General features: G+C 39.2%; 1 protein-coding gene across 1 annotated transcript; it reads left to right on the forward strand.

The window, feature by feature from the left end:
* Window positions 1–1,316: 1,316 nt before the first annotated feature.
* LOC131217175 (auxin-responsive protein IAA33-like) lies at window positions 1,317–4,310 on the forward strand. The gene is made up of 2 exons (XM_058211972.1): window positions 1,317–2,586; window positions 3,968–4,310. The coding sequence occupies exons 1-2, from the start codon at window positions 2,159–2,161 to the stop codon at window positions 4,044–4,046; spliced, it is 507 nt and encodes a 168-aa protein (XP_058067955.1). The 5' UTR covers window positions 1,317–2,158; the 3' UTR covers window positions 4,047–4,310.
* The last annotated feature ends 21,157 nt before the right edge of the window (window positions 4,311–25,467 follow it).

Genomic DNA, 25,467 nt, shown 5'->3' on the forward strand with positions numbered 1-25,467 from the left:
AAAGTTGATATAGTAATTAAATTAAAACCCCTATAAATATACCATGCATAGCTACTTTTGGATTAAAGTTAATTTCCAATCCAAAGTGCCAAACACAATAAGAGCATTTCAAATCCAAGGGTTCTGTATCCACGCTCCCAAACAGGCCTAAAATATTTAGTTAAAACAGTTTTAGCCAATTTCAAGACTAATTGCAAGATTTTTTTTTAAAAAATCCATGGCTAGACACAAGTCCCATTTACTTAAGATTGGACCATCTTATCAAGCAACATGATTATTAAGTGGGCCCCACACGTTGGGTAATTTTAAGATAGACTCTATGATAGTTTACCACCGTCTGATTTTCTGATAGGGACCATGTGAAGAACGATTTGGATCCGGCATGTTTAATGACTCTCAAACACATGAAGCTTGCTCTCGTGTGTTTCAGAATCATTGCGTAATTCTCAAATACTGTTACTTATTAAGGTAATCACATGAAGCTTGCTCTCAAAAAAGAATGAAAGAAAGAAAATCAACGGTTTACACGTACAACATAGTGGGCCCAACAGATGCTGGCATTGTAGAGAATTGTGGTAGAACCAAAGGTCATTTATGTCATTTCAGAGTATATAAAAAATCATGTTATTTAGCTGGCTATTGCAGGTTATTTACTAGAAATAGCATACAAATGGTGTGAAAATCAAAATGAAGTAGGTGAAAAGATCATGTTTACACCTTACTCTCATTAACTACCTTTTTTATATTGAGTAAGAAAACACAACTTAATAAAATAGTACATCCATCTATTCACAGAACACATGGCTAGGTGATGTACCAATCAGATCCGTCCATCTACTTGGCTCCATCATGGATAGCTTATTTGGAAAAAAAAAAAAAAAAAACCTATCAGACAATCCCACTCATCACATTTCTTTGACCGTGAACTATTTTAATTTTCTACTGTATGATTAGATGTCCACCTTTCAGATGTATGGAAATCTGTCATAGGTGTAATTTTTGAGAAATAAGTGATCCATTCAAGGGTCCAGTATATGGACGGACCTGATTGATACATCACTCTTTCATATGTGTACTATTGAGAGAGAGAGAGAGAGAGAGAGAGAGAGAGAGAGGTTTTAGCATAATTGGGTTGTTGGGGTTCTACAGGATCATATCTCATGGAGATAGGAAGTGGTGGGCCAGGAGATGAACGGTAGAGATGAGCGCATGAAATGGGAGTATGGGGAGAGGAGAGAAGAAAACTAGGGTTGGGAGGGGGCCGACCGTGGGAAAGTCAAAAGAGCGAGGCGTTCGGCGACAGTAGCGCGGTCGTCTCAGATAGCAAGAAAGCTAGCTTTTTCTTCACGCCTTTTCGTCTCTTCCTCCCTTTAAAAGATAAGAAAACAAGTATTAAACGCAAGCAAGAATAACACACTTTCTTTTGCACCCACAAGCAAAGCAAACCTCATCACCTCTCTCTCTCTCTCTCTCTCTCTCTCTCCACACCTATATGTAGGTGAGCCAGTTCAACAACATAGCCTTCATAATCTCTCACTCTCTCTCTCTCTCTCTGATTGTTTTCATACTGGTTATTTTAGATTTTGCTTATTTTGCTTGTTGTGTGCCTTTCAAATCTCTCTCTGATTGTTTTGTATATTAATTTCTTTTATTTTGATACTATTCCTATTAAATATCTTGAACAATTCTCTCTCTCACATACATATCGAATATTTGAATTTCATTGTTTTGCTTATTGTGTTCTTCCAAATTGTCTCTCTCCGGTGTACTTGTATTTTAACTGTTTCAACTCTTCCGTGCCTGCAAAATCCTCTCCCTCTCACTCCTTCCTACATTCTCTTTCCTTCCATCAGAACATCAGAACATCAGAACTCCTCTCTCTTCCTCTTTATTCTCTTCCCTTCCACATAACCCCTTTTGATGCAACCACAATCAATGCATGCCATTAATGCAGCAGAAAAAGGGTAACACAAGGTAAAGAACGGTTTGCAGATAATAACCCATCTCTACCGACATTTGTGCTTCCTCATTTATATCCCCCGTTTCATAAAAAACACCCCAAAAAAGCAATTTCCCACAATAAAACCCAACTCTCTCTATCTTTATATCCTATCCAAACTCCACAAACAGAAAAAAGAAGAAGAAAAAGACAACACCCATGAATAGCTTCAATTCCCATCCAGAATCCTTCCCTACAGGCCCCAATTTCACCCCTCCCTACTACAAACGATTCTTCGGTGCAATGCCCACCGTCCATCAATCTCCACTACCTCGGCCCACCCCTTACCGCAACCTCCTCGACTTCTCTAGTCCCGACGATGCGCTGGCGTCGTCCGTAGTCCCGCCGGTGACCGTGGTTCTTGAGGGCCGTTCCATCTGCCAGCGCATCCATCTCCACAACCACACCAGCTACCAGAGTCTTGCAAGGGCCCTGCGTCAGATGTTTGTCGACGTCAATGGAGACGTTGGAGCAGCTACGACGACGTCGGAATCTGACCTCAATCTTACAAATGCCGTGCCTGGCTACTTGATTGCCTATGAAGATATGGAAGATGATCTACTCCTCGCCGGTGACCTTTCTTGGAAGTATGTATGGATTTTCTCTTTGTAGAAGGATATGATCTTTCCACCCCTACTTTTGATATACACACCCTTTTTTTTTTTCTTTGCTGAATTGCATGCTACCCATTATAATGCATCTGGAAGGGGTTGCACTGTATAAAAATTGGGGGTGTAAATATCACTTCCACTGTGGTTGTTGTTGTGGTTGTGAGACTATCTATTCGGTAAATCATCAGCAATGTTGCTAATCGTGAGCTGCAACAAAGTTTTGGCACGTGGTGGAATCTGGACCATTCAACTGGTGCAACACCATGGAGGATCTGGGCGATTCATCTAAGAGATGAACTGTCAGAAATTCCTATGGGAACTCATGGGAAGTATAGAGCACGGTGCACTGAATAAGTAACCTCTATTTCTTCTCATGTTCTCAAGCTGCATGCCCCATCTTCCCAACCAAGTGATGATCCGGTCCGTTCATCTGCATCTTCCCACCTTAGATGGTCTTGACAGAAAATGATACCCATCAGGGATTTCACCGTCCATTGGAATTCTTATCCTGAAATTTCTATGGACGGTGATGATTTATTATCACCTAGATTTTCTCCATGTGCCCCAAGTAGGATCGACCTTCTATATAGACGGTTCAGATAACCAGGTGGTGGGGCAGAAGGAGCAAGCAGCTTGGGTAACCCTATGTAGGAATCCTAATAATAATATTATTATTGTTATTCAAGGTTGAGTTCTTTATCAGTGAAGGGAAGTTTTCTATGGTGCATATGGATGTTTGTATGGGGCTCATGGTGTAGTAATCTAGACCATTGAGCTTGAAGCTCCATCATAGATGGACAATGCTCAAAAGATCTCTTTAATAGGATAATTACGTCCGTTCAATTTCTGGCTTGCAAATAAATGGTTAAAAATAAATAGACCAACAATTCCAAATGTCAAAGATTAGGTGACTAAGATCTTTCAATTTGTGAGGATTTGGAGGTGTGGTCTATCCTTGAGTGGGCCATCACATCAATGCCTTGGATAATCCAACCTTAATGTAATAAGTCAGAAGAAATCAAAATGACTAAAGTACCCTTGACACGTTAAAATTGATAAACTTTGTGAATAAAAATAGATGAAATTAAATTGTCAGTTCGAAAGTATATAAGACATTCAAATTATATATTGAAATATCTTTTATTTACTTACTGAAAATCTTTTAATATTTTTTAAAAAACTCAAAACTACAACTCTTGCAAGAGATTGTTGTTGTTGTTGGGGCTATATTACTACTACTATTATTATAATTATTATTTGCAGCTTCTTATTTATTTATTATTATAATCACTCACGCCACCATCATCATTTGCTGTTGCTACTGTTGCTAATCATGTTTGTGTTTTTAAATGACCAGGGATTTTGTACGTGTGGCGAAGAGAATTCGGATACTTCCAACGAAGGCAAATCGGCAAAAGGCTTGCAGTGGGCTGTAACTGTAATTGCAACTATCATTAGAAAGAAGAAAGAGAGAAGATAAAAGAAGAAAACATCCTCCAAGTGGTTAGAGTGTTGGTTAGGGGTTAATGCTTGCTTAGTGAAGACTAAACAAAGGCACCCTTTTCACCAAAACATTACACCATCTTTGTATTGTGGGGCATAATATAATAGCCTAAATACTATTAATTGTATCCTAAACATCTGCACAGCTTGTAGCTTATGATAATCTAAATAGAGATTCTTGGTGTGTTTTGCCTTTCCTTCTTCTTCGTGGGCCATCCTCATGAAATGGATACAGTGATGGGGACCGGTTATCTGATGGGCCACCTAACATAATCTTGAGTCCTGAAAAGTGAAGTGATCATATATACCATTGGATTATTATTGCAAGACTCATTGGCACTCATTTTTTGGTTTGATTTTGAGCCAACCATCCATTCCATTATAGCCTATTCATCTCGAATATTTGTGTATGTTACATCCACATCACAGCCCTGGAAATAAATGGTCTTTACTGAACAAAGAGTCACTTTTACAGTGAAAGTGTTCTGGTGTGAGCTCCATTAAGTGCGCCCCACAGTATAAGTTTATTAGTAGATGTGCATGATTTTATTTTTATTTTTATATTTTACACACATCCACACTCACACCTCATGGGCACTCGAGCTCATGATCTCAGTATTGCAACAGACCTATGCTACACCCAAATCTAACGAGCACTAGAAATCTTGATCTCAATATTGAAATAGAGTCTATCTAGCAATCAGCCTTAAAATTTACACCTTTCTAGGGGCACTACATAAAGAGATGCCTATAACATACCAATTCAAAACCCGCTATCGAAAATCATTATCTAAAATTTGGACATTTCTGGTATGAGATATCTTGCCCGTTGAATTTTGGGTAGAGCTAGAGCTCATTAATCAATATATAAGACACTTTAACTGCCCATGTTGAAATTGTTGAATTTATTATCAATGTTGTTTTCTAACGACAGCTTTTCTAGAACACATCCCTGATGTATTGCGATAGCAATCGCATGGACTTTAGCTGTTGGATTGAGGTCTCTAGACTCTTTGTATGGTGGGCCTCACTGTGAATGGCCGACACCTGAAAAAAGGGCTCAAGATTGAAATATCTCAACCCTTTGATTATTCAAAGTTTAAGAAGGCTGTCTATCATCAAATAACAAGAGTGATTTGATTAGTAAAATCTAAGAGTTTAATTTTTTTTTTTTCTATCTCAATCCAAGATGAGGTTCATCTTATAATCGGTTTGGATCATTGAAATATGACCCAGATCCTACACTACCGACGGATGTTTCCCAATACCCAGGGATGTAGGATGTAGTCTAGCAAAGCTCGGATCCTCTACCAATTCTGTAGAAAAAGCTTTTTTTACCACTTTTGATCACTGCATGTACGTGTTATATATTAACATGCGTTGAATTTTTTTCACCTACGTGTAAATGTCATTCGATGGTCTATGTGAGGTCCTCTATGTTCTGTAGTTGAATTTTTTCACCTACGGGTAAATGTCATTCAACGGTCTATGTGGGGTCCTCTATGTTTTGTATATACCATCTAACATATATCAAGTGAGTTAGACTATAATAGTGGGATATCCTTAAAAATTAGATATATACAGTCATTATGTAAGCGGCATGGAAAATCATGAACATTTAAGTGAAATTTCAAATTCACGTAATGGCCTATGTGATGGTTGGATCTGCTTCATCCTGCGGAGTCCCACTTTCACAGTGGGGCAATTGCCTGCAATATGTTAAGATTAAGAACAAAAAGCTCATTTGGCCCCACAAACGTAGATGTAATTAGATGAATTTTCTACAAGCGTGTAAAGGAGGCAACTTCATTAATTAGTACTTATAGCTTAGGGCAATGACAGGGTTCATCTAGTGCCTAGTTTTGCCTCCACCACATGGAGGGATTTGATTGGGCACATGCGGCTATCACATACAGGGCTCATGCAAAGCAGGTTTTAAAGTTGGTTGGTTGAGCACGTAATGGACTGGTCCTCAATATCTCTGACACTAGTACTTGAACCAATCAAATTTCTTTACATCAGTCATTATATTGATGTGATTTTAATTAGTGGGTTTATCTCTGACAGCACCACGTGGTCTAATAAAATTACATATATCAGATTACCATGGATATTTTTGTGATTTGGTCACACGTCAATTCAGCTTTCCTCTCCTGCTGTACAACTGGCATGTACCTAGCTCAAATCTAAACCATGTACCGTGAATGAATACATCTCAAAAATTGTATTGAAGTATAATCCTACTTGGGCTATTGTTAGATACCAATCTATGCTAAAAACTTAGTAGCAAATGGTCAAAACCAACAAACATATGTCAATTTATCACAGGCCAGGACTGTCCAATAAAGCTGATTATTGGAATGTATTTCGGCTGATTATCTAATTTATAGGTGGGTCATTTGGCAGTGTGGATTAGATGGTATTTAAGTATATCTGGAATCCAAAAGTTGTTTAATTAGTAGAATGGACTAGGAGGCATTTGGAATTAGAGGTAATTGAAATATGCAATTATACTATGTTTTCAAATATTTTCCCCTTTTGCTATGATTTACATTATATGCCTTTTTAAAAAAAAAAAATAAAAAAAAAAATAAAAAAACTCAATTTAAGTTTTAGAGTCACACATGTAACAGGGGTGTTGCTATAAGTTACTATTCCATTGTCCACAGTGACACACTGATAATATCCCAAAACAATCAAATATTAACTGCATCATCCGAACAGTCCAAACATTATATTGTCCCATGTAAATCGACGATTAAAAACATTGGCGAGTCGCTCGTTTGTACATCATAGGTGAGGCATTGTGTGGTGCCCACCCAAATTTTGTACAACCTTGTTGATATGTTAACAAGGTCACATGTAATGTGCTCCCACCTTTCTCCAAAAAAAGAAAAAAGAAAAAGAAGAAGAGTTGATCATTTGTAATCCTATGCTCGTGGTCCATTACAGGTTCCTAATTTCACCATTTTTTTTTTGGTGAAAGTATATATATATATATATATATATATATATATATATTTCAATAGGATTATTTTAATCATTCGGTCAAATATCCTCAGAGGTGTTCAAGTCCAATTCATTAATTCTAAATATTGTTAGTGTACTGATTTTTACACTTTATTTGTCAATCACTTGAGTCCATATGTTATGTAGTTGGTTTAGCATTTGGAAGTTGAAGTCTGAAGACATAAGAGGATATGGGCATCAATAAGCAAAGTAAAGGTAAATGAAGTGCCTTAGTGACCCTAACCTTGACCCAAAACAACCCCATAACCTTTAGATGATCCTAACCCTAATAGGCATATCTTATTAATCATTCCTTATCCTTAGAAGCTTAATTGGAACATGGTAAATAAATTTAAAGGATGTGCGAAGCTATTGTGAACTCGTATGCGAAAAACAGTAGTGTATATGTGGTTCTCAATCTCATCGAGCGATCCTCGAGTAATACTTGATTAGTCTCGATCGATCGGGCTCAACTCGATCGATCAAAGGTGCACAAAAATGTTTAGCAACAAATTAACAATTTTCTAAAATTTCTCAATGTTATCGAATCAACCTTCAATCCTATTGAAGGTGAGTTCGATTGATCGAAGGCATCGCTCGAATGATCGAACCGACCATTTTCTGTCCATTTTTTTTTTTTTTTTTTACTGTTGGAACTTGGTTCCTATATATGGGCATTCAACATTTGGGCATTTTGAGGGATTTCAGTGCAATAAAGGCTAGGTGTTTTTCTACTCATGCCACTCATTTTAGACCTCTAGCTATCTAAAGAGTTTCATTCTAATCTTCTTGTGATCATTCACTATAATAAGCATTCCATGCTCCTAATCGAAGATGTGGATGAACTCTCACATTGATAGAGATTAGACACTATGCATATAGTCAAGTCCCTGTTTAAATAATGTAGAAGACCATTCTATGTGAATCCATTAGGATTACAACGTTTCATTAGTTGTAGGAGATTCACCTAACTTCCCATCAACTTGGTCACCTCAAAGGAGTATCGCATTCAAGGTATTTGATCTTGAAAATGAAGCATTGGTAACATATTGACATCAATGATTGGGGAATTAAAGGGGGAGTTGATTAAAGCATGGGAGAGCATCAATCAACCAACCCGAGATAACACATTAAGGGGCTTGATTCGACAAGAAAATGTCATTTAGTGAGTCTATATCTCTTTTTCCTTATGTAGGATTAAGGGTAAAAGTTTGTGACTCAAACTCGATAAGTTCTTATGTAAGACAGTCCTTGGACTAGGATCGAGATTGTTGGTTAGCTAATAGAAAACCAACCAAAGTCTTTTGTGGGAGCCTTCAGCTGGAGTATATGCTAAGACCTTGTGTAGGCTGTAAAGGTTAGAGTTGAACCTGATTTAAAACCTAAAATAGTGAAATCCGGTACACTCATGGGTTGAGTGCGTTCGCTGGGAAATGATTAAGGAAACTTAACTACTATATATGCTTGTATTTGAGATTGTTATTTGAGCACTTATTTAATTATGCTTATGTGATTGATTGATGAATTATATATATGTATGATTAGATGTATGTTAGGATTTGATAGTTAGTATATCCCATTCACACATATAACTATCATTTATAGACTAGTTGTTTAGCATGTCACATCTATCTGTAGTCTATGTGATTGGACCCACTATTAGCTTGAAAACCTTAGTGTTAAATTAGTTTACTTAATTTTTATTGGTATCTTAATTTAATAAAGTAATTGTATATTAAAAGATAATTTTTATTTGGTCATAATCACCCCATCTAGAATATATCCTCCATTTTATAGCTCTGTTAAGCTTTCGCAAGTAGCCTTTGGCTCACCACCACATACAATTTTAATTGGTATCAGAGCGAATAGCTCTTGAAGGGCTTAACTGCCTTAAGTCGATCCAATAGGATTAAGAATGATGTCTACTTATAAGGGGAAATATAAGGTTATCCAAGGATATGAACTTATTTATAAAGTGGTTAAACCTATTTGGGATTATAGAGGATTTGAACTTAATAGTTACATTTTTGCCTTTACTTATTCAGTAATCCAAAGGGACTCGTCTATTTCGAAAAGTAGCTCGAGAGGCTGTCCTATGTACCATGCTTGTAGAGATATTAGGCGCTTTAAATTTAAACATATGTACCATGCTTGTAGAGATATTAGGCACTTTAAATTTAAATGTGCAAACTTAAAAATGGGCTAATCCACTTAAAGCCCAAACTAAAGTGGAGAATTGTTCGTGATTGAGAAATTAACACACTAATAAAGAAGCATCCCTAAAGGATCGCCGGAAAAAAAGAGAGAGTTTCAAACCCTTCTTAAAAAGATCGATCGGATGAAGGTGTTGCTAACTCTAATTGCCCAACTTGATGAAAATGCCAAGTCAATAGTAATCAAGGGCAATGATTATCAGGGTATGACTCACATAGTTAAATCACTTACTGAACATACATTTTCAACTTAAAATTCACCCAAGGGAGATACATATAAGAATATTAATCCCCCTCCTGAACATAGTCCGAGTCCTAGGAAATTCACACTCAAGTGGGTTGTGAAAAAGAATAGGATTTGATGGTCAAAATCTTTGAATAATTTTTTTTTTTTTTGGTGCATGGTTCATCCATGATTAAATGCATTAGATCAATGGCTTGGATAAAATAACCATTGACTCTACATGCATAGATTAAGTACCAAGTGAAAGTTTCTTTGCATAAAAATAGAGGTTTGCTCATCCACAACTATTTAAGAAAGCCCATACACCACACATATGTCAAAGTGGCATACTAGTGCAAGTTCTAGTCCACTTTTGTTGGGTCCAACCATATAAATAACCTTAGGGTTTAACGTGGATTCGATATGAATTGGAATCCCATTCATAATTATCATTGGATCCCGTAGATGTTAGATCGCGGATGGATCACAATCATGTGTATGCCTTTTCGATAGCTTTTCATTAGTGTAAGGGGGGTATTATATTTCACTGGAGTTACCACTAGCTAATTAATTTGATTTTACAGTCGACTAGATCTTATAGAAATGTGAGGATAGATAATTCAAAAATTTCCTATCCTAAAATGACTATTGAATTTGCGACCAAAGATTTTGGATAAGGGGCCACGATTATAAAGAGAGAAGGTGTTAAGCACCATCTCTGCCGATACGCACATACGGTCTCTACTTCATAGGATTAATCAAATTATTAAGGATTAAAGTTAGCTCTTATATGTTATGGATGCGCAAGTGTGTGTAATACGAGTATTAAATGCAGTGCTTATGACAAGCTGTAGCTTAGGTTAGATAAATTTACCTTGACTCTCACACTTGCTAAAGCGATAACCAATTGGTCCAAATTTCTAATGGGTAGGATTGACTGTCTTGGCAAGCTGTAGAACATATGTTTGAACGGATTGGGTGTTGAATGCTATGTATGCAAAATTAGATAATGTTGTGTGTGCGATGTAGTGTTAGATATAACACGTATGAAAAATTGTAACCTAGGTTGGATAAATCCACCTTGACTCCCCCACTGGCCAAAGCAATAATCAGTCAATCCAAGTTTCTGATGGGCAAGGTCTGATTAATTCGACAAGCTACAGAGCATGCGTTTGAACCGATTGGGTGCACAATACTATGAATGCAATGCTTTGGATGGGGGTAAGTAAGGGGGTTGAGCAGGAAATAGATATTGCATGAAGCTTATGCAAGGATAGATGGGGCTGATTGATTTAGACCGTAAGGTGGATGGTTGTGTCACGAGGATCAAATTAAGTGGCTTAGACTGGGATATTGGTGGCATAGGTAGTTACAGACTCGGTTGGATTGGGACGAACCTAGGCTGGACTCCTTTCTTCTTACTCTTATTTGTCATTGGTGGAGAGATGAAGGATAATAAGCTAATGTGTCTTTGATTTTCTCGATGCTTGAAATGGGAAAGCGAGGGGGCTATTTATAGCCCACAAACTTATTTTTTCTGTAATTCTTCAAAAGGCCAGGGTTTGAAAGGCTAGAATTCAAGATTGCCACGTGACATGATCCGGGTAGTTGGATTGATTGGTAAAATAGTAATTTTGGCTAAGAGATGGGGTATCGAAGCCATTTCACACCTCCATACAATTGCACACTAGACTGGGAGAAACCCCACATGTGTTGCATCTCCTCTGCCTAGGCAGGAGAGCTGTCACATAGCAGGATACTTCCAAGTATGTGGAAGCTTCTATTGCTTCAGGTTATTGTGTAACGCTTTGAATTTTCACGGTCAGAGTTTATACTCGTGCTCGAGAAAATTGGGTGTTAATAATGTAAAACTTAGATGCTTTAGAAATTGCACCTTATTATTATTATTTAAATCGTATCCGGATACATTCATGAAGGTAGCATTCACATGAATAAAATCGACTGGATTGATTATTTCATTAGAGTAAAGAAATTCAATAAATAATCAAATGCCTTCTCAACAGAAGCTTATTATGTTAATCGAGTTCGCAGCGGAAGTAAAAACTAAATAATAAAACTATCTTCGTATTCTTTTAGTATAGCCTTTTATAGGAGATGGTCTTCCAGGTCTTCAATCTATGCGTCACCTGCATCATCTGTACGATTGGGAGAGAGTCAGTGCTCTACTTATAGTGATGGTTATCCTTTAAGATTAACAATAATTCAAAATATTCATAAAAGCAATGTAAAGGTTCTGATACGTCCCGTACTCCACAAGTACAAGAGGTATCAATATGCACAAACAATCTACATGAGATGCATGCCTAACAAAGTATATGCAATTCATCACATTTAGCGATCGCCATAATGTGGAATATGATTAGAGTTATTTGACTCGTCCTGCATCCTATACTATGGAGATTCGCCGGCGTGTCACACGTTTAACATGGATTTATGCATTCATCCCAAGACGAACACAACACATGACTGGGTGAATCACGCAACCCGGATTAGAGCGACTAATTGTGACATCCAACCGTCAAAAAGAAAAGACCGAATTGGAGCGACTAATTGAGACATCCAACCCCCAAAAAAGAAAAGAATTGATATAACACGTATATTGATTTACATACACCAATTTGTGCACCATCACCCATGAAACATGGAATTACATGTCACCCCAGGGTCGCTACCAAAAACGCATTACATCCACGATATTTATTCGATCACTAGAAGAGGGATTCCTAACATAGTACTTGTATCAACAGGAAAAATCCATTGAATCATGGGAGTTCAGGAATATCAAGACACATGCCCAAGCCTTAAAGATAAATAACTCAAGGCCAATAACATAAGGAGAAGAGGAGAGTGACGATGGTCAACTGAATAAAAGAATAGTACTAATGACTAACTCAATAAATAGACGAGTGGCAATGACTAACTCAAATATAAGGAGAGTTGTAATAACCAACTCAATAAATTGATAAAGGCAATGACAATGCTTGTATCCATCACCGCACATGAATTTATAAAGATCATTCGTAATCAACAATACACTATAATCCCAAAGGGTAAATAATTGATGGTAAAATATATAATTGCAGGGAGGATTCATAGTAGCATGAAGGTATGCAAAAGGCATGATAAATATAACAACTTAAATTAATGTAAGCTTAAAGGATAAAACCCTCACTTCTGTTTGAACTCAATTCAATCCTGGCCCGAGTCCGATGGCTTAGTGGCCCTATGACATGATCCCTGTTTTCTTCTCCTTATTTCTCTTTTCTTCCTTTCTCCTTTTCCTTTCTTTTTCTTTTTCTTTCTCTTTCCTTTTCCTTTTCCTTTCTTTCTTTCTCTTTCTCCTTCTCCTTCTCTTTCTCTTTCTCTTTCTATTTCTCGTTTCTTGCTATGACACATCCAGCAGGGGTTGGCCGTTGCTCTCTCTGGTTTTCTTTCCTTCTACCTCTCTCTCTCTCTCTCTCTCTCTCTCTCTCTCTTTCTTGTCGTTTTCCTCCAACGATTGGGTGGGGCTATATTTATAGAGGTGTGGGCCTTCCAGGCCCTCCCTGCGTAGCTTTACGTAGACGTGCTTGCTTAAAGAAAAGAATTAGCGGAGCTTTACTCTGTCACCCTGTTTCTGCGCAGCTGAATAGGGGAGGTGACCTGCATAATGATCAAGATCGGGGTGGCCACTGATCCGAACCTTCCAATCTGCCCTCGTGGAAGTGGTCGGAACTCCCCTTACAAAGGTTTGGATGGTCTGGATCGGATCCGTGATTCCGAGGTGGGCCGTCCAACATGCAGAGATGCCTGGTTCGTTCCAAGTTTCCTACTGTCCGTGTTTGCTACGGACGCATCAACTTGTGTTAACGATGGGGCCCTCAGTTTCATTTGTCTGGGAAATCCACTCCTTCCATTAGCTTCTTTGTGAGGTTTTGGCCTAGGAGGAGATGTTTTGATTTTGTTTTCAGCGTGGCCCATCATGGTGATCTCGCTGTGACGATTTGAATGTCCAGGAGGGTGGGGACGATCTCCGATGCATTCTTGGTGGAGCTAGCTGGGTCTTGGTCAAAGATCTCGTTTGGTTCTGATGGACGATTCAAATCAACCTCATGTGCCAAGTCGGTGGGCCATCAAGAGGTCAGCTGGTTCATTTTTAAACTTCCCGCGGCGGGAAAAATGGGAAGGAGAAGGACTCCACTTCTTATAGGTCAAACTTGGTTTGAGCATTCCCTTGGTTTGGTACAGTGCTGGCGTAATCCTGCTGTGTGCACGCATAATCTAGAGTGGGGTCAACCGTGATGTTTCTGAGAAATCTACTCCGTCCATCCGTTTCTCCATGTAATTTAAGGGATTGAGCCCAAAGTTGAAGCATATCCTAAGGTCAAGTGAATCATGCTACATAAAATAGTGGGTACAATGGTTTCCATCATTGAAACCTTTTAAGGCCCTACAGTGATGTTTATTTGTCATCCAACCTATTCATAAGATCATACAGACATAGATGAAAGTGGATTATCCTACTATGACTATCCACGACCCTTCTTCACTTGATGGACACCAAAATCAACGGTTATGAGGCTGATCTGTAAGTTGGGTCACTTTTATAGTGATGTAAGGGTTGAAATCCGACGTGTACAGCTAATTCATAATATAAAGGCATGGTATAAAATTTCACATTAAACTGATTGTGGGAACCATGTGATCCAGAATTCAGGGGTCTAGGTTAATGACATTTTTGTAATTATTGATAATCTAAGAGTTTTGGGAAATCTAATGGTTCTAGGTAGTTATAGGCTCGATTTTAAGTAATTATTACGAAAAGACTTATATCAAATCATTATGAATAAATAATTATTCACCAAATTAATTCAGGAATGTACATATATCAAACCACACAATGGATGGTCAGATGACATGTTTAAAAAAGGAAAACTTGACGGTTAGTAATCTAGTCATGTATGTAAGTGGGTGTATAGTCAGTTTTATAAACAGATGATCGCAAGTGGATTTTCTTGGACATATGATGATCTTATCTTAAAATTAATGGTTAGATGACTTTGTCTAAGCATGGAGATTATTTCTCACGGTCAGATCAGTGTTGGAGAATGTGTGTAAGGTTAGGATAGATAGATTGGTATTTTACCCATGTGCATAATAGGTTGAATTTTATGGTAACACTCGAGAACTTTTAATACTCGAGTATTGAAAAGTTCGGGGTGTTACAAGCTATTGCTTCAGTTTTTTTAATAGGCTTTGGGCTTGAGATCTGTCTTAGGTTTGACTTTGGTTTGGTTTTGGGCTTGATTGGATCAGGTGGATTAACTTGGTGAGCTTACTGAGTGAGTTGACTGGGTGAGCTGATTGGTTGATTAGGTTGACTAGGTTCTAGGATTTTTGGGTTCTAAGGCTTAGAGTTTAGGGTTAGGGTTTGGTGGAGTTTACACGGTCCAACTTGATCAGCTTGCCAATCTAGGGTGGGGTTTCTACAGATCCATGCGAATTGGAATCATCATTTGTGTTTGACATCATGTAGATGGAATTAATTAAAATAAAAAAATTTGCATTGTAAAGTAAAACCACATTAGCATATATTAAATGGATTCTCAAATGTGGCCCACGATGATGTTTATGTGAAATCCATCCCCATCACCACACGCATCACTCCACTTTAGCTGCAAGGCTAAAAAATCAGCGATCGATGATTTAAGTGGACTGTATAAAGGGAAATAGTTAGGAAAGGTTTGCCCACTTTGATTTTTTTTAAAAGGCCCGCCATGATGATTATATGAAATCCACTCCAACCGTTAGATGCTAAGCTAAAACTTAGGCTCTGGATAAAAACTAGGCCTATCCATGATTCGGGCAAGCCACACAAAGGAAAATAGTTTGGTGGGCGAGCATTGTCTCATATATTGTTTCCCTTTGTATGGCTACCTGAATGATGGACATGGTTGATTTTTAGGCCCGACAAGTAAATGGGGTGACGTGCCTAGTGATTAAGGTGAATTTCACTTAAATATCACAATGGTGCTCACTAATTCTTGAAGTCAAATTTAAAAAAATTCATGTAAAAGTCACTCACACGAACCATATGCATAAATATAAAAATTCTCGCACATGAACTACCATGATATTTTGAAAAATCCACCCCAATCATTAGGTGCGTCACCTAATTTTAGCTAAGGATCCAAAAATCAGTCCGATTTGTAATTCAGGTAGGTAATAAAAGAGAAAGAATATATGAGACAACATTCACCCTCCAAAATATTTCCCTTCTTATGTCTCACCCAGGGTGTCCCAAAACAGTTACGTATCGGCCGTAACGGCCGATATGTAACGGTAACGGTGGTACCCGTTACGCGATACGGGGCCGTATCGACCGAGTCCCTTTTTTGTACATGTAACGGCCGTTACGGGCCCGTTACGGGTGTAACGGCCGTTACTGACCCGTAACGGCTGTTACGGGCCTTGGAAAAAAAAAGAAAATAAATAAAAAAACCCTGACCGTTTTCCTTTCTTTTCCTCTTCTTCTTCTTCTTCTTCTTCTTCTTCCTCTTCTCGGCCTGCTGCGGCTGCGGCTACGGCCTCCTCCTCCCCCTCCTTCTTCTTCTCTCTCTCTCTGTTCTTTCCCTCTTTCCCTCTTTTTTCTTCTCTTCTTTCCCCCTTTTTTCTTTTCGGTTTCCCTCTCTGCTTCTTTTTTTTTTTTGGCAGCGTAAGCTGCTGTAGGTACGTGTAACGCTGAGACGACGCTGACACTCCTCGAGCTCCGAGTTGTACGAACGGTTCAAAGGAGATCAAAGTTTTATAGGCTCCACAGTGATGTATTTATTATATCCACACCGTTCATCTATTTTTAAATATTATTTTAGAGCATTACCTAAAAAATGAATCGTATCCAAAGTCGTATGGACCACACCAAAAATAGCAGCGGAGATGATGATTTTCATCGTTAAATAATTTGTAGGCCCACCGTAACATTTATTTTCCATCCAATCTGTTCATAGGGTCAAAAAGACCTGAATGAAGAGGAAAAACAAATTTCATATTAATCTAAAAGTTATGTGATCCCAAAAAAGTTTTCAATGGTAGACGTTCAATCCCCCACTGCTTTTTGCAGTGTGGTCCACTTGATAATTAGATCTGTATTATTTTTTGTGTCAAGCCTTAAGACGATCTCGTCAAATGAATGGATGGTTTAGATATAACACATTCATCATGCGTGGGGCCCAAAAAACTTTGACATGTGTGCTACACTTCACAATTAGAGTCCTACCTAATTTGGGGCCTTAAAAAATTGTACCAAAGACATATTAACTTAAAATTTACCAATTAAATTATAAACTGCAATTGCTAACTCACAATGCCAAAATTAAATTATTTGAATAGTTTTAATTGTTATTTGGTGTACTCTTATTTTTTAAAATAGGGCCTTTTGATTTTTTTCATGATTCACTATCCAATAAATGTCCACTAATACATAAGTGGGATAATGATAATAAATTGCATGAATTTGAGGCTAATTTGGGGCATAGATTGGTCCTCCAAGTCAGCCCGAAATTGGCAACGCCATCTACCTGAATTTAATTTCATTTTTTTAAAGAACTACTAGGAGAAAGATATTAAATTGTTAAGTATATAAATTAGATATTTAGAAAATTAAATATATATATTTTGTAGTCAAATTCAGGTTACCTCGTTCAAAAATTAATCAAACAGTCCGATACAGCTTCTCACCAAAGAGTGGACCGTTACACCACCATAAACATGTTCTAATTTATAAATGAATGTATATTTGGAATGCTTAAAATATTTCGGATTTAATACATATTTTTTTATATTTTTTTGGCAAAAAATTTTTTTACGCCGTTACGGGCCGTTACGCCCCCATATCGCCGTTACGACCCCGTATCCGTATCGGTTTTGGAGGTCACCATTACGCCAACCGATACCGATACGGGACACCTTGGTCTCACCACTCACAACTAAAATGAGGTGACACCTAGTATTTGGGGTAGATTTCACTTAAAAATCATGGCGGGGCTCACTAATCCGTCAAGTCAAATTTAGCCTGATTTTTGATGCCTGACATCAACATACATAATTCATGGTAATCCTGATTAAAATCATGCCTTCTCTAATTGATTTCAAAACATAATCCATTTACGACACACATCCAACCAAAAGCAACCACTATTTGCCATTACTACCGAATTCATACTGCCAAACGATCCCTTATTAACCCACCTTTAAACTAAGATTCAAATAAGTGGTATCCTAAGAATAAAGATAGACCCGACAAAATCCCAAGCCCCATTCAATGAAGCACACTGATACAGAAAAAATTAATTACTGGCAAGTGTTATAAGCCTGTCTAGTTTTCCAATTTTCTATGAAATGCGAACTTGTTTGGTTTTTAAATTTTTTATAAAATGTAAAGTAAATGAGCTATAATTATCATTTTCCTATGTTTGAAATTATGGCTCATAAATAAAGAGTTACATACACTTGTAAAGAACTTTATAAGATTATTATTTTACTGTAATTTGCGGTGAAACAAAATAATAAAATCCTCATTCTAGTTAAATGTAACTAATATTACTACACAATTACATGATCAAATCATCATTATCCATTTAACAGTGTAACTGGAAAATCCAACTTACAGTACTGATTAGCTGAGTAAAGGGTGTGAATGTGAAGAAGGGGTGGACCCCTCCATCTCATTAACGTGATCTACGCCACAATAAAGTTTTGGGACACGTGTCCAACAACAGATCACATCCCATTACGACGAACTGAGCTGGAGGACCATCAAGAGAACTGCCATTGGTGTTATTGTAATTATAAAAGATGAGAAGGGCAATAAAGGAAACTCGACCACGACCGAGATCTTGCACCGCGGACGGGTCATGTCAACGGTCAAATCACGGGCTCACGTGCGGTTACCCGTAACGCCAGGCATTTGGAAATGACAGCAAACGAATGTAGATCGCACGTGCACCTTGCTTCCGAAAGAAGCGACGACCTATGCTTTTGTCGGCAATTTCCGAGTTTTATATGCTAGAAATCTTTTATACTCCGCCAGAGTAGGATGGTTCATACGCACGCGAACTCATAAAATTTAAACGGGTTCTTCACGTCTCACGCTAGACCGTCCAAATTGTGGCCACCACCTCCATCGATCAATTATTCTAGAGATGTGCGTTCACATGGTAATTCTATTATCACAACTTCTGATAGTATCAGGCTGCTGTGGGGTCCGCATCAACTCTGCTTCCGATCCAACCCGTCCATTTCATGCATCCTTTTCTGTTCATCCAGGTGGCAAAAAATTAGCTTGAATAGAAACGAAAGTGGGCCACAGCACAAAACAAGGAACATAAAGCAACATGTGGGAAGGGACACCCACCCAATAAAACTTTTCACAGTTTGCTTGTCTAAGTGCCATCTAATCCATTCATTAGATGTTGGACCACCATAGTGAAGGGTCAAATCAAACATCAGGTCATTCCAGAATCCAAGTGGGCCACACCGTGTGAATTTAGCAGTCTTAGGTACAATTTTACATCGTTCCATGTGTTGTGGCCAACCTATGTCTTGGATAGGCCTGCTTTTTTATTTCTAGAGGAAGCATCAGGGAAAGAGAAATATAGACGGGGTGGATTGGATGTACAGTTCATGTGCCCCACAATATCCGTACGAGTTCCATACAATGGCACCTCTATTCTAAAGCCACACTGCACGATCGTCCCAATAGACGATTGATGGACAATTAGTGGACGGTTGAAATGAAAAGCTGTCAAATGAAATAGTTGGATTGTCCAACTAATTTGATTTTGGATCTTAGCTCATCTAGTGATGGGTTCCATACTTTCGACGGTTCAATTTCAGCCACGTATTTTCTCCGTGACACAATAATCGAGTACTCTGCCAGAGTACCAAATAAACCCCCGTTTTATATTTCAACTCTCAATGCAATTAGACTTCCCCTACGACACGCCAAGTGCGCAATGCGCACGTAAGCATGGCATCCGTGATGGGCCCAGCACCAATATCCAAACAAAGTCAACAGCATGAACAGTTGATCAATGAACTTTGATATGATCTGAACCGTTCAAACAGTGGAAAATACCACGGATGATTGATAACCCAAAAATTGTATTGATTGAACATTTACAACTGCTTTTCCAGATTAAAATGGTATGAAAGGACGAATCGCAGTAATTTTTGACAATTGAGCCATCTGCCGTCCATTAATTTATTTAGAAAAAATTAGCACTGTAGACTCTTCCGTACGGTGCTTTTTTTTTTTCCTCTAATCCCGAAAACTTATACTATTAAAGGAGATTTTTAAGGTGGAAATAGGGTTATGAATTAGGTTTTGTTTGGGTCAAGAAAAAATGGTGGGTGCTCCGTTGAGTCAATACTAAAAACATACCCATTTATTTATCAACCGTTCAATGGTGCTAAAAATCATTTTGTCGTCCACACGACTTAAAATCCAACCCCTAGGACTCGACTGGATTTTGAGTCCACCAGGTGGGGAACACAATTTTAGGGACGCGGATTTCCTGCAAAAGCCTTTGGCAGGAAGTTCCTGCGATGCTAGTTGGGGCTCACAGAGATGTTTGTAAGAAATCCACTCCGTCCATCCGTTTTGAGTGCTCATTTTAGGATATGAGACAAAAAATTAGCTGGATCCAAAACTCAAGTTGGTCACACGAGAGGAAAAATTTGAAAAATAAATTCTCACCATTAAAACCTTTTAAGCTCTACCTTGATGTTTATATGCCATCCAAACCGTTTATAAGGTCATTACCACTGGTATGAAGTGAAAATATCAAAAAAAATAAAATTCTGACACATAAATTTTATGGCCCCAAGAACGTTTCAACAATTCACATTGAATCCTCACTGTTTCCTCTCGTGTGACCCACTTAAGTTTTGGATACATATAATTTTTGGTCGCATGTTCTAAAATGATCTCTCAAACCGGATGAACGGAGTGGATTTCTCAAAAGCATATAGGTGGGCCCCACCCAGCATCCTTGAGCAGGGACTTCCTAAGAAAGGCTTTAGCAAGAAATCGCGTCCCATCCAGGACGGTGCGGATTTCGAAATCGGATTGCGTACTGAGTTACTCAGTATGCGCTTATTGTACTGAGTAAACTCTGTTGGGCCCACCATGAATGCATGTGGTTTATCCACGCCGTCTATTCGTTTTTTCAGATCATTTTAGAGGTTTAACCCAAAATTGATACATATATAAAGCTCAAGTGGACCATACCACAGGAAAAAGTGGAAGTATTGATTTCCACCATTTGAAAACTTTCTCATCCAACCTATTCATAAGATCAGACAGACATGGACGAAGGGAAAACACAAACATCAGCTTGATCTAAAACTTCGGTTACCCACAAGAATTTTCCAACGTAGATGTTTAATTCACACTGTTTCCAGTAGTGTGGTCCACTTGAGGTTTTGATATGCTCCATTTTTGGTATATAGCCTAAAATTATGTGATAAAAATTATGGACGGAGTGGATACAATGCATGAATGACGTTGGGGCCCACAGAGTTTACTCAGTACGCAATCCGCTTCCGCGGATTTCTACATGCTGCCACGTGTGCCAGCATGGCCAACATGTGCAGTATCTAAGCCGTCCGTCTGACTGTATCGATGTTCATGCCTGAAAAGAAATCAGGTCCCTCCAGCAGGTGCGCCATGATGTTAAAAACGTTTTTCGTGAGAAAACTTGCCCAAGGTTATGTTCAGCCGCACATCATCTAGATAACGTGCGACGTGGGTTTGGCTGGTACTGTCGTTTCCCGAGTGTTTATGAGTGGGCCCATATGATGTGTGGTCCGATCGGAACTATCCATTTTGTGGAAAATATGCAATTCGAGCCACCCTAAGAATTTTAGGCTGAATGGATGATTGTTAGCATCACTACCTGCAGATCAGTTTAGAACCATGAAAAGAAGATCATTCTAAAAATCAAAGGTGAGGATGATCGATGAAGGTTGATGATGTAAAGATAGTGTATCTATGATACTAACGAGAATATGGACGGTTCAAATCATCGGGCCATCTCATCATATGGGCTGAAGTGGGTGGTGAGTGACAATGGTTCCTGACTCCTGAGTCGCACCAGAAGCAAAACAAACTCTTGGTACTTTGCGGGAGTATGATGGTTCATACGCACGTGCCATAAATTGTACACGTGTTCTAATCTAAAACCAGATTCATCCGTCCAATTGTGGCCCCTGTTCTGGCTGCAGCATATGTGCCATGCTACTGCCTGATCTCACTCACACATCCGCCATTTTGGTGCTTGTGCGGTGAATATCTTCTTCAATCTCTCTGACAGAGTTCGCGTGTCTGGATGACTAATCAATCAGATCCGTTCATTTAGTTCTCTCTCCAATGGATCAGATGATCCTAATATCTGATTGTTGGCCTTCAAAGCGATCATAAGAAATGAAAACTATTAATGGTCAAATATTTACCTGGGGAAATTCAAGGGATGTGATGGATGGACACGATAGATCTATCCACCGTCGAGCGTACTGCAGGGGAGATGATAATTGATAGGGCAGAGCCAGAAGAAATATATGCTAGAGTACGGGTGGCAGGCATATGTATCGATCAGGTCCGTCCATCTAGTGGGCTCTAGCCCACATGAGGCCCATTTTCTCCAAAAAAAAATGGTCCTATACATCCATATCGTTTCCGGCCAACGTGTCATTTATGTGGGAAATCCTATCCTTACAAAAGGTGGGACACATCATGATGATCACCTGACGTGAAAATTAGGATGATCCACCAATACAGCAGGACACAACATCATTATCAAAGCCTATGTTATGATGGTGTGGGGGCTTGGCCCACCCAATGAGTAGATTGGCCGGATTTTGTTATGATGGTGTGGGTTGGACCAGGCACCCAAGAAAGACCCAAACCCAACTTATTCAATGTCCGCGGGCTGAGTATTGAGATGATAGGCCCAGCCAAGCCTTAGACAGATAACTCACATGTTATGATTGTCTTGGACTCCAGTACTATAGGGTGGTGATGGCCGGGGAGCCAGTCCTGTAGGGCCAGGGCTTGGGCTTGAAATGTAGCCCTGCTTCTGGGATGGGCCTGAGCTAATATCGATGGCTCAGTCCAATCATGAAGTGGGCCTTACCACGTAGGCCAGGGACCGAGCCTACAAACCCCGGCCAGGACTAGGGCCCGGCTGCAACCAATCCCATCTAGAGCTATACACGAACCTAGTTAGTTCGGTTAACTCGCTCGACTTGACTCAAAAAAGCTTGATTCGGCATGGTTCAAAATTGATTTCAAGCTGAACAAAGCAGAGAGTTCGAAAAAAATTTCGAGCTGGGTTCGAGCTTGTCTGAGCTCGAATCAGCTTGAATCGAAACTCAACTCGAATCGAATAAGTTCGGTAACTTGGTTATTTTGATATCGACATTGTGTTTGATGAAATGACTCAACAAAGTGTTGCTTCGGGTGCATACATTCTCCGCGGGATTGGCCGGTAGTGAGGAAGGTATGGATACGAAACAAATCATTACAAAAAAAACTTTATACGATAAAATTACATCTTGGTTTTGATGTTACGCGCTGAGTGTTTGATGAAATACTTGTAAATTGATGCTCTGTTTTGCAAATTGTGAGAAATTGAAGGTTCACTCTATGTATTTGAGAAAATGTCCTAGAGGCTTGAACTGGCATGAGCTGCTAACCGACCCGAGCTGAGCTGGCCAGTCAAGCTCGAGGACCGAGCCGGCCGAGCCAAGTCAGGTCATTGATACGGATAATATCCAAATACCAAATCCGTTCTCTATGTGACCTATAAGAAGGAGAAGAGGTTCTTTGGAAGATCAAAGAAAGAACTTATTCTTCCTCTGTAAAGAATTCCTCCAAGAATCCTATGGGCAGTAACGAGGGGTCGATTGAGATGGATGAAAATTAATCTTTTATTTTATGATACTATATGTGAGTTGTGCCACGCTTGACTAGGTTCGACCCGTGTACAGCTCTAAATTCCCATCCCAGCCCTAGCCCAACCTCATTGCCATCCCTACTCATGGGCTAGAGTTGGACATTCTTTGATTGGCTGTCAGCCCATTTACCACCTTGTACCATGTTTCAAGTCAACTTGAGAAGTGCTAGAGTGATAGTTGATGAGGTGAATCGGGCACAGTCACACGTGCCAACGTGGACACGTGCTCTAGATCAGGGCCATTCATCAGGTGGGACTTTACGTGGACATTCTCTGTCCCAAGAAACAGGCTGGTCCACTCATCCAGTTGGCCACAACTGTATGTTGAACACAGGTCATCAATGATTTTTCTTTTTCTAACTCTTCATTTTCCTCTTACGAGTGTGGCCCACCCTCATTGATTAGGCTGACACACATTGGGTCAGGATGGCACGTGTGTTCCTTCTTTCACCTCTTCAATCACACACAGTGGGAAATGCCTGATATGTTTGGCCAGGCACATACATATTGGTGCCCACCAAACGATCTCCACATGGGCACACACAACGGCATGTGTGGGGAAAATTGTATTTGGACGGCTAGCGATTTCATTCCTGACTTTAAGCTCAAACGGATGTAATAAACAGCATAGATATCCCCATACACAGGTTGCATATGGACCGGGCTAGTCCGAATGGGCCGTCCCTTGTGGGCCCCACTTTTTAACTAGTTGGGTTGTTTCTACAGGCCCAAATTCTTGGCCCGTACTTGTGTTCATACAGATTTTGATAAAATGGTGACAAGGTGCCCCCATGAATGGCCCACGTCATAGTGTGGCCCCTCGTAATTTACGGATAGCATCAAATGGACACCACCTAATGGACGGTCCACATCCAAGGTCTCGCATGATGGATGACCCATGTCGATGAATAGTGAATATCAAAAGTGGGCCCCAAATGATGGACAATTTACTTCCAAGCTGGGGCCCACACCATGGACACTTCAAATGTGGACTCCACATGATGGGTGATGGGTAGTGGACATTGAGGGGTCTTACTTAAAAACACAATTAGCATTTATGGTGGGTCCATATGATGGATGACTTACATCAAGGTGGGCCCCTGATGATGAATGGTCCACATCTAAGATGGGCCTTGCATAATGGACAAGCCACTTTAAAGGTTTGGCTCACACAATACATGGTCCACATCAAATGTGGGCTCCATATGATGCGCGTTCCACATCCAATATCCAACATAATATAATGTCCAAATGTCTTAAAATATGAAGATTGAATGTAGCCATCCAGTTTTTTGCCATTTGCTCACTGTTCATTTTTAGTAAGATCCAACAAAACAATAATTTGGATTACTCTTATAACGAAGCTTTCGTAATCTTTAAAATTGACACCAACTACTCTAAAAAAAGCTCTTATCTAAATGTTCTATTAAACGTGCTTTTTTTGAATAAAAGCTTTTTTGGTTTTGAAAAATTAATTTTACCAAACAAGCTTATTTAAATTGCCACCCCTATTGGTCAAGCCCCTTGTTTGGAGTGTCATTGGGCCGGGTTTGGGTTGGGCGAGGCTAGGCCCAAGACTGGGCCCAAAACTTAAGATCCAAAGGCATGAGCCCAAGATTGAGATGGGCATAGATCACCATGCCCAATCTTAAGAATGGAAAAAAATTGGTTAGGCCCGAACCCAACTTGACTCGACCCAACCAGCCTAAAATTTAATAAATTCTTATTTACCACTTAAAACTTCATAATAGATCCGTTGGGCTACACATGCACAAAAGTAGACATAAATGAATGAAATTGTACGTAAATGGATTGTGTTTGTTTAAGGTACATTTGCTTACACCAATTTCATGATATTGGGTGCAAGAAAAAATACCCTTAACTACAGTTAATT

This window comes from Magnolia sinica, chromosome 10 (assembly GCF_029962835.1).
Source record: "Magnolia sinica isolate HGM2019 chromosome 10, MsV1, whole genome shotgun sequence".
Lineage (NCBI taxonomy): Eukaryota > Viridiplantae > Streptophyta > Magnoliopsida > Magnoliales > Magnoliaceae > Magnolia > Magnolia sinica.